Source organism: Manis pentadactyla, chromosome 14, assembly GCF_030020395.1.
Source record: "Manis pentadactyla isolate mManPen7 chromosome 14, mManPen7.hap1, whole genome shotgun sequence".
In the NCBI taxonomy this organism is placed as follows: Eukaryota; Metazoa; Chordata; class Mammalia; order Pholidota; family Manidae; genus Manis; species Manis pentadactyla.
The window spans coordinates 84698666-84713929 of record NC_080032.1 but is presented as its reverse complement, the minus strand read 5'-3'; the positions used below and the strand labels follow the sequence as shown (position 1 = coordinate 84713929).

Sequence of the window (15264 nt, the reverse complement as noted above, 5' to 3'; positions counted from 1 at the left end):
AAGCACAAACCTTCCAGACAGTACTCCCAGCAGACGGTTGGCTGGCTTCTTAAACTTTTCAGTGACAGGGAACTTTACTTTCTAAAGAAGGTGCCTCATTCCATTATTGGACAACTGTCCTTGTTCGTTATTTATTTCGATCCCCAATCTGGCTCCCCCATACCCACTGGGTCTTACTCAGCTCTCTGAAAGCAAGTATAGATTTGTCAATGAAAACCAGTGAATCCATTCTATAGCAGCACAGGCGTGATTGGAAGTAAAGTGAATCCAGAAGGGAGATGATTTTGGGCCAGGTGTTCAAAGAAGAGAACTATGAATCATTAAAAAAAAAAACAAGCTTTGGAGGTACAGAAGGTGGTTAATCCTGGCTGGAACTGAGAGACCAGAGTGGAAACAGACAGGAGGAAAAATAGAGGAAACGCTGACGCATATCCCTGAAGGCGAGGGAAAATTATGGCAATTAGCAAGATTATTCTGTACTATGTAATAAAAAATAGAATGAAAGGTAAAGGACAGGTACATAAATAAGTAAACCAGGTCATTCTAAAACATGGCATTGCACAAATTTAAAGCTGATAAAAATCATAGAGGTTATCTATTTATTTCAATCCTTTAATTTTATAGACAAAATAATTAAATCCTAGGAGGAAAAAGTAACAATCACCACTCCTACATTCCTTGCCATCATAATAAGGAAGAACAATTTTGCAGAACAATTTCCTGTCCTGTACCCTCTGCTCCCTATCGCCAACAAAACGTGCTGCATCTGAGCTGCTGTGTAATTCCTAACCAGCTCTCAAAACTCCATGATTACGGGACAAAGATAGAAGAACACGAGGCCCAATTGCCTGAGTCTTCCTGGCTTCTCACCAAGAGTCAGTGTGGACAGGATGTAGCCACTCTGCAGGACCGGCTCTTGGACACTGGCCACCTATTATGCTGACACACGTAGCTCAGGCATCAGCCAAGAAGACAAGGAATCAAAAATGCTTCTAATTTCCTCACAAAACTTTGTATCTTTTCCTTGGTGTTGTCACACAGGCCTGCCATGGGGCAACAAGCCAAATTCCATCAGTTTCTTTTACACACACGTATGCTCGTTTCCCCTCTCACTGACCCCCAGGTGTCCTCAGGGCAGAGGCTGGGCCACCTCTCCCCACCTGGAGCCCCCAGTGTCACCCCCCACCCCCACCCCCAGGCTCTTTGGTCTCCTTCCCTAATCCCATCTTCTTCACACTTGAAACATCAGTGCCTTACACATGCAGCCCTGTTCTAGAAATATCTGCATCTTAAACAGACATAGCACTAAATGAAAAATGCCGACCTGCAGAGTAAAATGTATGGCATGATCCTGTTTTCACAAAAACAAAGAAAACAGTAACATAAAACCCCGCGTATGGACTCATTTGTTCAAAAATATTTAAAACAAGTTTAAGAGAATACTCACCAAGGTGTGAGCAATAGGAAGGAAGGGAGGGAGGGAGGGAGGAAGGGAGGATTGATTTAAATTAAAAGCGCTACTGCACTTTCCAGTCATCAGCCAGCGAGGGGCGTGTGCTGCTCCAGGCCCCTCCACCCTGACGCCCCCCAGGACCGAGCTGTCCACTCAGGCTGCCCTCTGTCTCAGGGCCTGCCCAGATGCTACGCCCACTGTTCATTAGTTTGCACCTCTCCTAATTCAGAATGCAATCAAACTGACTGGTGACAACATTGTCAAATTGTTCATATCGTCCATATTCTAGAAATTAAGTCTGAATAAAACGATAACCAATCGCACAAATTATTCACTTGTTTTATTAAACTGAGAGTTGAGTATTTCAACTGCTCATGCAACGTCTGCCTCCCCGCAAAGAAAACATGAATTGAAAGGACTCATTAGTTGGCCGTCAGCGCTACCTTCCAAGGCTCTTCTTGCCCTCAGTTCCTTCTTCTTGAGCAGAACCCCCTTCTCTCCGTGCTGGGAAGCTTTTCAACTCGACTCTTCGTCCATGTCGGGTCCCATCCAGCACCGCCTTCCACCCTACCGTCCTAAACAGCTCTTAGGTTTGTCCCCTCCCCACTATCCCTACTGCACTGCTCCGATCTACCCTGTAAAACCAGGAGTGTGACCTTCCAAACCGACTGTGCCTGAGAGGTTTCACCCTCCCAAGTACAACAGTGAGGTGAACAGGAAGTGGGCTTCCTCCTAAAGGGGGTGCCCCCACTCAGCTCTGTGACCTTGAGAAGAATCCTTCACCTTTCTAAGACCTACTCTCCTTTTCTGTGTAATTCGAGTACTACCTAACTTGTAAAAGGATTGTTGTAAGAATTAGAGATCACGCGTGCAAAGTGTCAGGTCCTCAGTGGGGCTTTGTCCAAAATTAAATGCTTTATTACTTTCATTATTTTCTTATCTGTAAAAATGGGCAATAAGCCTGAGTTACTTTGAAGATAAATAAGATAAGATGTAAGGGACCAAACATAGTTACTAAGTATTTCCTTTCATTTCCTTTTAATGGGTCTCTATTTCATCTTCTGCCCCTTGACTTCACATGCCTTCTCCTTTAGCATAATGAGTTATTTAATAGTTGGACTGGGCATCTTCTCATGCCCTCCCCTCCTTCAAAGCCATATTTACAGGTATAAACTTATGTGTGAGACAGTCTTTTACTATATATATTTCAACATTAAAGTAATTGTCAAAAATTTTCAAATTCAGAATGCAATCTCCATAAAGTACAAGTGTACTTAAGGGGGTGATAAGACAGAACATTTATAAGCATCAAATTCTGTTAAAAATCTTCAAACCATGGCTGCTGTACATATTCATGCAAACATGGTAAATGTGATGAAGGATTATAAAATCCTGCTAAATGATAATCTGAGAAATAACCTTGGCAGAGATGCAATCTTGAGTTGAAATGAAAAGAAGCAGTGGTCCCAGTTAGAGCAATTCATAAAAAAGAGAGAGAAAAGAAAGAAAGGAAGGAAGGGAAGGAAGGAGGGAGGGAGGGAGGGAGGGAGAAAGGAAATGTGAGTACATCAATAGATGAATGGATAAAGAAGATACGGTACACATATACAAAGGAATATTACTCAGCCATAAAAAAGAACAGTATCTTGCCATTTGCAAAAACAATGGATGGAAACAATATTGCTTCTCTCTCACTTACCAACTTTACATCTCCCTGTATGGCCCCGGAAGATGACTGGTTAGCCAGAGACGGGTAAGATTCCTCAAGGGAGGAACAACCTAAGACAGGCACAGTCGCAGGGGGGCCATCAAGTGAGAAATTGGGGGTCAACAGAGGTGAGGCTTAGAACCTCACCCCCCACTGTTCTGAGAGAAATCTTCTGCATATGTGGATGTTTTATTGCCCTTGTCTAGCTCGGATTAACACATAGTCTACAGGCACACACCTGATCATCTACATTTGCCCTCTTACAGCACTAAACTATGTTTTCTACCTTTATCTTGCATCTACCTACCACTTCAGCATTTTATTAAAAATAATAATAATAATAATAATAATAATAATAATAAGGGAGAAATGCAGGATTCACATATAAATCAACTATAAAAGTCAAACGAATAATCATATCTGACCTGATTGTTTATAGTTCGTGATGTGTGATCAAAACCGAAAGTTTCTGTGATGACTGCCCTTGCACTGTTCACCATGTAACTTATTCAATATGTAAGAACTTGTTCACCATGTAAGAACTTGTTCGTTATGCTTCAGAAGATTGGAGACTGATGAGAATTAGGCTTGGGGTGGATTAATGATGGTGCATTGAGTCCCCTATACAGAATTTTATTGTTGTTAACAACCATTGGATCAATAAATATGAGATGTCCTCTCAAAAAAAAAAAAAAAAACAATGGATGCACCTTACAATGATAAGTGAAATAAGTCAGACAGAGAAAGTCAAACACCATATTATATCACTTAATATGGAATCCACAACGACTCAGAGAACAAACTGGTGATTGCCATAAGGGATGGGGCTGGTGGGACAGGGGAAACAGGTGAAGGGGACAACAAGGCACAAACTTCCCATCACAAAATAAATAAGTCAAAGTGATTAAAAGAACAGCATAGGGAATATATTTAAATCTTTGCACGGTGACAGATAACTACACTTAATGTGGTAAGCATTTTGTAATGTACATAAACTGTCGAATCACTATGCCATATACCCAAACCGGTATAATATTGTATATTAACCATACTTAAACAATAAAACAAAAAGAAATGTGATTGAAAGTGTTATGTTTGTCGAGGTTGTCTGTCAACTTGCCAAAAGCATGTTAATATATTTTAATATTTTTAAATTAATTTGGTAATAAATGTAAACATTTCTTTAACAACAGTAAGAAAAAATACTAGCTTAGGTACATAAATTATGAACTTTATGTTTACTCATAGGTTGGAAAAGAAATCCAGGGTTATTCTTCCCCATATTTCATAATTTAGAATTTACAAAGGCAAAGGAAGCTAACAATCTTTCCAAGTATATAAGAAAAAAATACTAGTTCTGTTTAAATATGCATCCAGGTAATTAAATGGCTTTCATCAGGTCCCTAAAGTGACAATCTCTAAAAGTGTGTAAGTTCAAATGTTTATTTCTTGAATGATTTCACCATAGCCCTGAAAAAAGGATAAAGTTGACTTGGGGAAGAAAAACTGCTCAGTGTCCACAAAGCACTTCTTTAGCAGCTGGTATCCACCCTTTTGGTGTCAGGTTGGAGAATAGGAGCAAGGAAATGAGTTGAAGATTCTTGTACATAGTCTACTGTAACTTAGCTGCAAAGCTTTTCTAAAGTTGTCACACGAACATGATTTCAAAAATGCTGAATCATTCCTCTCTAAGGGGCTCTTTCTAAAATTTACTACATATTAAATTTCAAACGTTTTTTAAGTAAAATGAAACAGAACCCTAAACTTAAATCTAGGGGTTTTTTAAACATACGTATATTTTTAGTTTTCAAATTATTTTAGAACCATCTCTTCTTCAAATGCTCCTGTGGCCTGGGTGACAGACACAGTGATGACTTACACACACCCCAACATGCAGTCAGCCAGGCCCTGACCACACCTAGACGTGGGCGCCCCCCCAGGTCACTGAAAAAGCAAGCACTATATGTGAAATCATAAAACTATGGTCAAGTATTCTAAGACACGCTGCTGTACCCAGCTCCCCAAAGATAATGAAAAGGAGATGATGATGATGATGTCAGAAGCCATTCTTTTATCCTATCCTCAGCACTTTTCTTCCAAGTGTACTCTTTTGGGAACAGAATTATAGCAGTCATGTAGGCACAGGGTGGAGCCCTAAATGATATCAGGCCAGGCCAAAAAGCAATTCACTTAGGGAAGAAATAACTAGAAAAAAAGTTACTGAATTCACCATCTTGGTTTTGCACATCTCCAGAAACACTGCTTATATGCATTATTATCACAGCAGTACACAGCCTGGGAAGGAGGGCAGCAGCATGGCTGGGGGCTGACTCCTGAAAACAGAACGGCCTGTGAAAACTGAGCTGCGCTGCTCCACTGTAAATGACTAATGCCCAATTTGAACTTAGTACAGTATTTTTACATTCCCCTAAATGGGTCTAATTATTCTTAAATCAATCACACTTGCTGAAAGAGCCTAGAAACAAGCCAAAGATTTCATACTTGGCTTTACAGATAAAATGCAACAACATGATCTACTATATATGCCTGAAAATGAACAAAACTTCCTTTTGAAAAACCAGAGCATTCACAAACCTTGTCTTTCGAAGATGGCTTCTATGCATCACCACTGGTTTATCTTAGCTTGGACAATCACTCTGGATTTACTTTTCAAACAGGAGATATCACTGAGACTGGTTTAGCTCATTTCAATCATACTCCCAACTGAAATATGTAGCATGTTTAAATGATAAAAATAACATGTCTCACCGTCAAATACTCGATTATAATGACGATTTTATTACCCTAAAATACATTTTTATATAATTGTATAAGCCACTTCATTAAGAACCTGAAACTGAATTATATTTATGCCAAATGCAACTGAAAAAACATAAGTAAACAAATATCATTGCGTTAAAAATAATTCTGATAAATGTTTATTAATCTCCTGCTATATAGAACAGAATATGCCTCAACTTTTTATAGGAAAGGTTTGTAATTAGTATTTGCATTATTCTATATTAAGATACCACAGGTACACTATTCTTACAAAACATATTTTCTCATTTTTCCCATGATTGCTGATGAAAGTAATACAAGTAGTTTAATACTAGTCACTTCCTGCACTTCCTAATTTTCTTAGTCTTTCTCTGACACTAACCAATATTGATGAGTAAATGCTTGCGAAAGGTGTTTCTTCTTCCAGTATAAATTCATTCTTTCATAAAATACTTATCATACGTTCACTATGTGGTAGGCTTTGTGTTAAAGACTGTGGATGTGAAGTAAATTAAGACAGATTCCTTGCCAAAGAGCTCATGGTCGAGGAAAGGCAAAAGAAAATTGCATTACTGTTTACTATGCAGGGTAAGAGCAAATGACACACAGAAAGACTCCTAGAAGCATTGTTCAAACCAAACAGGAAGGTCAGTTTATATACTCTATTTTATTAAACTATGTCTACCTCCTTTATCAAAGAGGTAATGGCTTAACACTACCTGGTTGGCACTTCCTTGTCTTGGCAAAGAGGTGTTGACAGGCAGAGACATCAAACATCTCTAAGAATTACAATCCCCATCCTGCTTCCTGACTACACAAGGCATCACTGAATTTAGATTTACCTGCCTAAGACCTCATCTAAGTTGGAAAACACCAGTGAGTTCAGCTGTTGTTAAGACCAGACACCTACATGATCAGAAAAATGTGAACTAGAAATTTACAAAAATCAGACTTCTAGCTGGGGTTCTAGCTGAGGTTTTTACCATAGGTTTATTTTTTGGCATTTAGGCATCAGAATAAAAATATGATGTACCTGAAAGTATAAATGCTTATTACCATATTAGGTACTAAATTAGAAGGCAAGTTGGATTAGATGTCATGTTTTTTAACTGTAAGAACACAAAAGATATCCCAAAGAAACTGAGTATGGTATAAGTAAACCCTTTCGATAATATTATGTGCCCAATTAGAATTCACACTTAAAATGCCAGTATACACCTAGGATCAGTGTGTACATTTAAATGTATAACCAGTTACTGGTCCCCATAGTACCTCAGGAATCAGGTAAAACACATGAGTTCCTTCAACAGTATGTATATTCTTACAGTGTTTGACAGGAAATCAAAGCATAGTCATTATTTTCTTCCAGAACATTATCTAGTCTTTAAAAGAAGCCTAATACCCAAAGACTGAACAGGACAAGTGTTCTATCTACATGGACCACTTGCACTATTCTGGTTTTATAAATAACATCATTTCAAACAGTAGGGCCTAATTGGAAATGCCCAGCTGGCTACCCCTGTATTTGTTGTATGGGGGTGCAGTCATCAGACCATTTGTACGGGAGGTAAATTTTCCCCTGCTCAGGGTGACCTTACATGACTTAGCATCGTCCCGCCTCGGCTAGAGGTGAAATCAAGGCAGCCGGGGCAGCCGGCAGTGTTTTCTCCTGCGGCCCCGACAAGAACAGCTAACACCAGGGAGGACGCAGCGGGCCCAGCCTGCCCTAGGGGACTGGTGGGGCGCTCTGGTGACAGCTCGCCCTCTCCCCGAGGACCGGCTCCGCTCAGCAGAAGGCTGGGGTCCCGCAGCCTCTACAGCCCGAGACTGTGGGTCTCAGGCGCAAACCTGCTCACCGCCTCGGTGCAGCAGGGGATTGTCCCTGAAGCCTGGGTTGGAAATAACAGCAGTTTGGGGAAGTTTGCGGTATGCATTCCAACCCACTGATGCCTTGGGGCGCTGAGACGTGAAGACTCTTAAGAATCTCCCTCCCCCACCGCCTCCCAGATTCCGGCTTAGACATTCATTTCCTGGGCAATTTCTCTCTTGGGAGGAAAACAAAGGACTCTTTCAATCTTCTCCTGTCAACAAAGGGCTCTAAAACGCGGCCGCAGCCCCTTCGGTCGCGCCCTCTCCCCTCCCGACCGGCCCGCGGGGCGGGGGCGCGGCGGCAGGTGCTCACCTCCCGCAGCTGCTCCAGCTCCTGCTTGAGGCCGTCGTACTCGGCCTCCAGCTCGTCATAGTGCTGCTTGAGCGTCAGCTTCTCCTCCAGCACCACCAGCCCGTACTCGGCGGCCTGGATCTTCTCGTGGGTCGTCTCCGCGAGCTCCTTGCTCAGCCGCTCTATCTCCGCCTTGTAGTGGTCCGCGGCCTGCGGGGCCTCCTCTGCGGCCATCGCCCCGGCGGGCGGAGGCGGGCGGCTGCGGGGCACGGGGAGGGAAGGCGCGAGCGGCTCGGGAGGAGTGCGGCCGGGGGACGGCGCCGCGGTGCCCCCGCGGCTCCGCCCGGGACACGCGCGAGGAACGGCCGCCGGAGCGGGCGGCGCGCAGGGCCGGGCCCGCGGGGAGCGGCGGGCGGGCGGCACGGCCCGGGCTGCGGCCGCGGCGCGGGATTCTGCGGGTTCAGGGCGCCGGCCGCCGCCGCCGCCCCGGGCCGCGCCACTGCAGTCCCGCCCGGCGCCGCACCTGCTCCCTCCGGCGGGCTGCGGCCGCCGCTCCGAGGGGGCGGTGAGCGGAAGGAGGCGGCGCGGGGCGCGGCCAGGCTCCCGCCGGGCCTCCCGAGGCGCCCCCCGCCGGCTGCCCGGGGGCGCGCGGCCGGCGGCCGGAACGCGCGGGGAGGGAGCGGCGCTTCTCCCGGGGCTGCGCCCGGCGCGCGTCCCGGCCCCGAGGGCGCTGGCGCCTGGCCCCGCCGCGACGCGCGCCCTCCCCGAAGAAAGGCGGACGGCTGGGGCCCCGGGGCCGGCGCGCTCACCGCCTCCGCCCCCGGCCCGGGCGCCACCCCCCGCCCGCCTCCCTCCCTCCTCTGCTGCCCCGCCCCGGCCCGGCGCCCCTCGCGCTCGCACCAGATACCCTTCCCCCCGACGGCCTTCGCTCAGGATCGCCCCCCTCGCCCGGGCCCTCGGTGCCCGGCTCACCACGGATCACCTCCACTCGGGAAGATGCCTACAAGTGCCTGCAGCTGAAGTCTCTAGGTACCATTACTTCTGGCCTCAGTGGTTCTGCTCCATGGATTCTTCAATAAAGGAAAACTGCATGAAATTCCATATATTCGGTATCAACAGTACCTTCCCGTTAACACTTGTAAAATAGTAAAGAGCGAATAATTCTTGAGACCACGTACCAAACATTCTTGTCAGTGTGGTGCGGGCATTCTCTCCAGTCCTAATAACTCTGTGAGGTAGGAACCGTTATCCCCGATTTCCAGGCACAGGAAGGTTGGGTGATTTGCCCAAAGTTGGGCGACGCTTCAGCGGTGAAGCCCAAACTGAATCAAATTCCAGAGCCCTACAGCGGGTCCTGTTGGCTTCACCTTCACTCACTACTAATACAACGCCAGCAACTAATATTACATGCTCAGAAAACGACCTCTTTAAATCAATATCGAGGGTGATGGTGAAGAGTCACAAAAGGAGGTAAAGGCAAAGTCAGAGAGAAAGAGAACAAAAATGGAGAAGAGATGAGAGTAGATAACAACCAAGAGGGAAGGAAGCACTAGGCACAGAACAGTGATTTCTGGACAACCAGGAGTGGCTGCGGGACCAACAGACCCAGGGCCTGACCGTCCCTCCCTCTCGTCTATTGGATGCCACTAGCGACAGAACATTCCCGGTGGCCAGGAGGTGTTCAACACATACACAGGCGTGGCCTTTCTGAGTTAAAAAAAAAAAAAAAAACCAAAACCAGGACAGAACTTTCCGCGTTCACTGTGTACATGGTAAAGAAAAACAAACTACAATCGCTGACAGTGTGGGAGGGGAGCACGTGGCAACGCCCTTCAAAGCCTTGATTTACAGGCTCTCTGGGTGTGATTTCCACTGCCTCCAAAAACGACACGAAAGATTCCTTCCTGTCAATTACAACAGGAATCACAATTACAAATTCTCTTGTGATGATATAATCTATAAATAAATAAATAAAAGGAGAAAACACTTGAAATGTGCAGCCACCATGAATTCCGACCTTGCAGATTAGCGAGGATGACAGTGACCACATCCTTCCACCTATGTGCCCTGAAGTCACACTCCAGTGGAAAACCCCTCGTGTGCTCCTGCAGCCCCCAGCTTCTATCACGAGGATTGATTAGGGGCTGCTGAGAAGAGGCAAAGCCTGTAACTGCAGTTAGCTCAACTGCCTTCTTCCCAGGATGCCCCTGGCTGTTGTTCCTCACGGCAGAGTGTGAGCATAGCCCTTCCAAAAGGATCATAACGCTTGGAGATTGCCTGTGTCTCCCCTTCCTTTGCACAGACGTAAGATGGGAGTTTGCCTCTGTGACTTTCCATTTTCTAATGGGTGACTTGCCACCCATTCCTTATGCTCTATGCTGCCCCGCTTTTCTGATTGATAAACTTGTGTTAATATATTCCATCTGACTTCATTCAGACCTGTATACTATTCTAAAATGCTAAGATTTTGCTTATTACAACTTTGATCCTTTATATGTTGGTATTTAGCTTGAAAAAAGTAAACTTATTTCCTTATGCACATGCTCTTCCAGTACTCCAGTTACAATTCTGTCTTCTTGTATGTACCATACATATCGTATACACATAGATACAATCAATGACAAATACCTAGGAAACAATTTCTCAAGGCATTCCTGGAAGTAAGGTTACCTCATATTTCTTTACCCTAGCAGTCCAATTCCTTATGAAACGTTCTTATTTAGAAATACTTAGGGAAAAACGCATTTTGTGACTTAGTAACTCAAACTAGCCTCTCACCAACTCTGTTGGCATGAATATAGCTTTCTCTTGCTCTCACGCATAAGCAGATGTTTATTAGGCACCATTATGTCCTAGGTACAGCAGTAGGCACTGTGAAATCAATGACCAGTAAGATGTCAGTGGTCAGTGGTCCCTGACTTCATGGAGCTTGTTTCTAGGAGGAATGAACAAAAACACCTCAACAAAACAGACAGAAAATAAACAACAGCAAAGATGAGTTAATACAGTAATTCCAAAATGTGACACTGACAGGCAGGAGACAGCACCAGTGATCAGAACAGAAGCTAGTCTGCCTGGGTCAACTCCAACTTTGCCCCTTACTAGCTGTGGGATAATAATACAACCGCTAATGAGATTGTTGTGAATAGAATAATAGTTGACACCTAATAAGCAGCATATATATGCCTGTTTTTAAGTTTTTGAAGAAAAAGGAGGATAAGATTTAAGTAGAAAAAAATAACAGGATGATCAGTGCAGATCTCTCTGAAGAAGTGATATTTATTTTAGTATCTACAGAACATGAAGGAATTGGATAAGCAAAACGTGGACAAAGAGCTTTCCAGAAAGAGGGAGCAGCAGGTGTAAAAGCCTAAGGCACTAAAGAGCTTGGGGAGTGCAGAGAACTAAAATCAAGGGCTGAGGCTTTTAAGCAAAGTCTCTACTCAGGGATTATGCCTGCCTTGCAGGTTAGAATACTGAATTTGAATGTTGTATAGCTGAAACTAATGTAATGTTATGTGACAACTTTTTAAAAAGGGGAAAAAAAAGAATATGGTCTTTCAAAGTGTAAACATTCACAGAGCAAAACACTTAACAAGTCAAATGAGTTTCACTTCACACTGCCCAAGAGCAAGAAGAGACAAGGTACTTCTGTTTAGCTTCTCAACATGCATTAGAAAAATCTCTAAATAGTCCTGTTAACTACAACAGCCTTCAAGTCAGGATAGCTGGAAGATGGTGAGTTGTGCTATTAAGGCTGCCGGAAAGGACTGCCCTTCTTTCTAATCCCCCTCAATGATGTCTGAAATTCCTTTGGTGATAAAGAAGAGTGTTTATCACCTCATAATTAGAAATAAGTTGAAAATACAAAAAGTCATGAAACTTAAATGTACAGTTATATTTGCTTTTCCCTTTTTCCTGACTCCGGCAGTGAGTTACACCAAGGAAGGCACTGAATGGCTGGAAGGGAGGAGGCTGGGAACACTGCAGACAAGCATTGGCTAATGCACATTTGTGCCTAAGGTTGGCCTCGCACCCAGCCTTTCAAGATCTGAATAACATTCCTTCCTGTTTCTTTCAGCTGAAATATGTTCCCTTATCTTGGTTTTGGAGGGCTGCAGAATTTGGAGATTCTGGACCTGTTCAGAAGCATTCCTTTGCCCAACAGCCTCAAAGGAAAGAATAAGACATTTGGGTTTTATTCTTGGTGCAGCGGGAGGATTTTGATTCATCAGGAAATGAAATGATTTGATTAGTATTTTAGGAATGTCACTACTCTGTGCAAAAAGAAAAGGTTGGAGGTTTCAAAAGACAGAAGTGGGGTCACTAGTCAGGAAGCTATCGTGGTTGTCTAAGAGAAAGAAAACAGTGGCCTGGACTGAGGTGTTGGTAGCAGGGAAAAGAAGTGGATGGATTCATGGTATATTGGGGTGGGGGGTGAAGTCTCAAGACTTGGTTGAAGATTGGTGGGTGTGGGGTAAGGAGAAAAAAATGGAATCATTAATAAATTCTAATTTTCCAACTTGGACGATTGAGAAGATGGTTTGCCATTAGTTAGATTGGAAACGCAAGGAGGAAGTTTCAGATTTCTTTCTCTTTAGGGCATATTAAATTTAAGGCCCTTTTAAACATTTGAATAGAAATATTAAGTAGACAAACCGATGTAAAACCAGAATTAAGAAGGGACTTCTCGGGAGGTATAACAATTATCCTCTGGAAATCATTAGCATTAGATGGTACTTAAGGAGAAGGAAATGAATGGGATTATCCCGAGAAAGAGTATATATGGAGAAGAGAAGGGGGTCCAGGACTAACCCTGGGGCACCCTTATTAACAGTTGAGTTAAAAAGGAAAAGCCACAAAGAAAGCTGAGCAGAACCAGTCAGTGTGGCAGTTGGAAAATCAGGAGAGAAACACCTGAAGGGAACAAAGAGAAGAATGTTTGCGGAGTGAACGAATCAAGGACCAAGTCAAAGCCATCGAGAGGTCAAGGTGAAGCCAGACGAGGACACAGAAATGTCGCTGGGTTTGGCGCTCCTCCCAAGAGTAGTTTGTGTGGAACAGAGAGGTGGAAACCAGACTGTAGTTGACTGAGGCATAAAAAGAAGTGTAAGACGGAGCCAACCTGGGCAGGCGACTCCATGACCCCAGAAACCAGGGGGAGGAAAACACACCACGGATGTGTGGGGCCGGCAAGTCTGCCATGAACTGCTGGGGGAATCTGACCATCAGGAGCGCTCACACAGGAGACCTCCAGATGCACCCTCACGGCACATGTAAGGTTTCCCCCATAAATGCCTTCTGAGGCCAGGACTTGATCTCCAAGACGGTCAGATGCTGGCCCAATGAGTGGCTGCCCCACCCCGACCCTGGAACACCCTGGGTCCAGGCCCAGTCCCAGAGGGTTCTGCCTCCCTCTGCTCACATGGCTCACTGGACCCATCTCCTGTGCTTTGTGTGCTTATTTAGGGAGCCCCTCCACCCCAGCTCTGCCCTCATCTGTCTTCTGTCTCTTGTAAGATGCAAGATGCTAATTTGTAAAAGCTGGAGTACTTTGCACCAGGGGGAAAAACCACCACCCAGCTGTTCTCTGCTTGCTTTGAACCTTCAAAACCAGTGCCTGCCAGGCCCTTGGGGGCTGTTTCTCCCTTTGTCATCTCCCCACCAGTAAGGCTCTGGTGACCTCCACGCACTCGATTTTTCCTGGGAATGCATTTTTCCATGTTCTTTGTTTTACTTTCTACGTTTTCTTCAAGATTCTTCATTCTACCATGTTTTGCTATCTGCACTGGCCTAGTTCAGAGTGACCTCATCTCATTAATTCTTTCCTCATTATTAAATCCATTCTCCATCTATTTTGACTGAAAACCACCAGAAGACCTTGTCAGCCCACTGCCCTACACAGGCTCAGACAAGTTTATTTAAAAGAAGACTAAAACATTCTGGCACCCAGGTATTGTTTCTTCAGAATTTGTCCATCGACCAGCCTTGATTTTCTTGATCCAAGGCAATGTTCTGTGTCACCTGTTTCAGAGTACCAAATCCTCTTTTTTATAAAGCTTATGTTGAAGACCACTTGAGTGAGCAGAACTATGTGCTAGCAGCTAAATTGACAAATGCATCCAAGGTCTTACAAGGTGCTGTGGATCAAAGAATAGACAGATTGGTTCAAATAAATTTTTATCACCCAACTGAGTCCAGAGCCCCACTGAAGTTAAACATCATGAATTTATTGAAGCACTGAAAGTCATACCGCTCTATGGCTTTTTCCAGAGGATCAGGTGTAAGAGTAGAGATGGTGTACAGTTGCATCTATCCAGAATTAGGGTTTGTCAGTGAGCGGGGAAGATGACTAGGAGACAGGAGATTGAGGATATTCATGAAAAGGTAGCCGATGAGTTAAATCACGGAACGTGGCTGGCTGCTAGTGACTCTCAACATCTGTTCTCTTCTATGGTAACTGTAGCCCCAGTTTCTTGCTGTGTGCATGGTCATGTTGATGCTGGGATTCTTGTTCACGAAGTCGAAGAATGAGCTTCACAAACACTCAAGGTAGGAGAGCAAGGTACAGGCTTTTATTTAAAGATAAAGTAAAAGGACGGAGCTCCTGGCTCACACCAGGAGGGGACAAGAGGTTCCGTAGTGGTGCGTTGTCTAGGGGGTTTTATAGGCAGCTGAGGATTTTTCGAGAACATGAAAATATTTAGGGGTGTGGACTTAAGTGGTCTCTAAATATTAAAAATTAACTTAACGTAAGGAATTTCCTGCCTTGATTTCTCTCTGGGACACGGGCGCCTCAGTCTGGGAGCACATCAAAAGTCTGCCTGCCCAGCTCCCAAGGTGGGCTGAGATATTGTCTACTTGCTAAAGAATCCCACCTCTTGAACTTCCTGGGTGTTAAAATGCAATCTTATCTTTAAGATGGAATTCTTCCTGCCTTTTACCAGGTCCGTCTACAGCTGGGTAGGAGTCCTGTTTCAGAATACCAAATCCTCTTTTTTATACAGCTTATGTTGAAGACCACTTGAGTGAGCAGAACTATGTGCTAGCAGCTAAAATGATAAATGCATCCAACGTCTTACAAGGTGCTGTGGATCAAAGAATAGACAGTTGCTCAGTTTCGAAAATCACCTCTTCAGATCTGAAGGAGGAAAGACAGCA

At 44.4% G+C, this 15264-nt stretch overlaps 1 protein-coding gene across 11 annotated transcripts in view; it reads right to left on the bottom strand.

Moving 5' to 3' along the window:
• BICD1 (BICD cargo adaptor 1) overlaps nucleotides 1–8732 on the bottom strand; it is a 181875-nt gene extending 173143 nt beyond the window's left edge. For 3 of the 11 annotated variants that reach the window (XM_057492574.1, XM_036889204.2, XM_036889205.2), the window contains exon 1: nucleotides 8125–8732. In XM_057492574.1, coding sequence (XP_057348557.1) covers nucleotides 8125–8337 — 213 coding nt within the window. In that variant the 5' untranslated portion in view covers nucleotides 8338–8732. The remainder of the gene's footprint in view (nucleotides 1–8124) is intronic. The other 8 variants (XM_036889207.2, XM_036889208.2, XM_036889210.2 and 5 more) reach the window with 5 other exon arrangements.
• Nucleotides 8733–15264: the final 6532 nt, after the last annotated feature.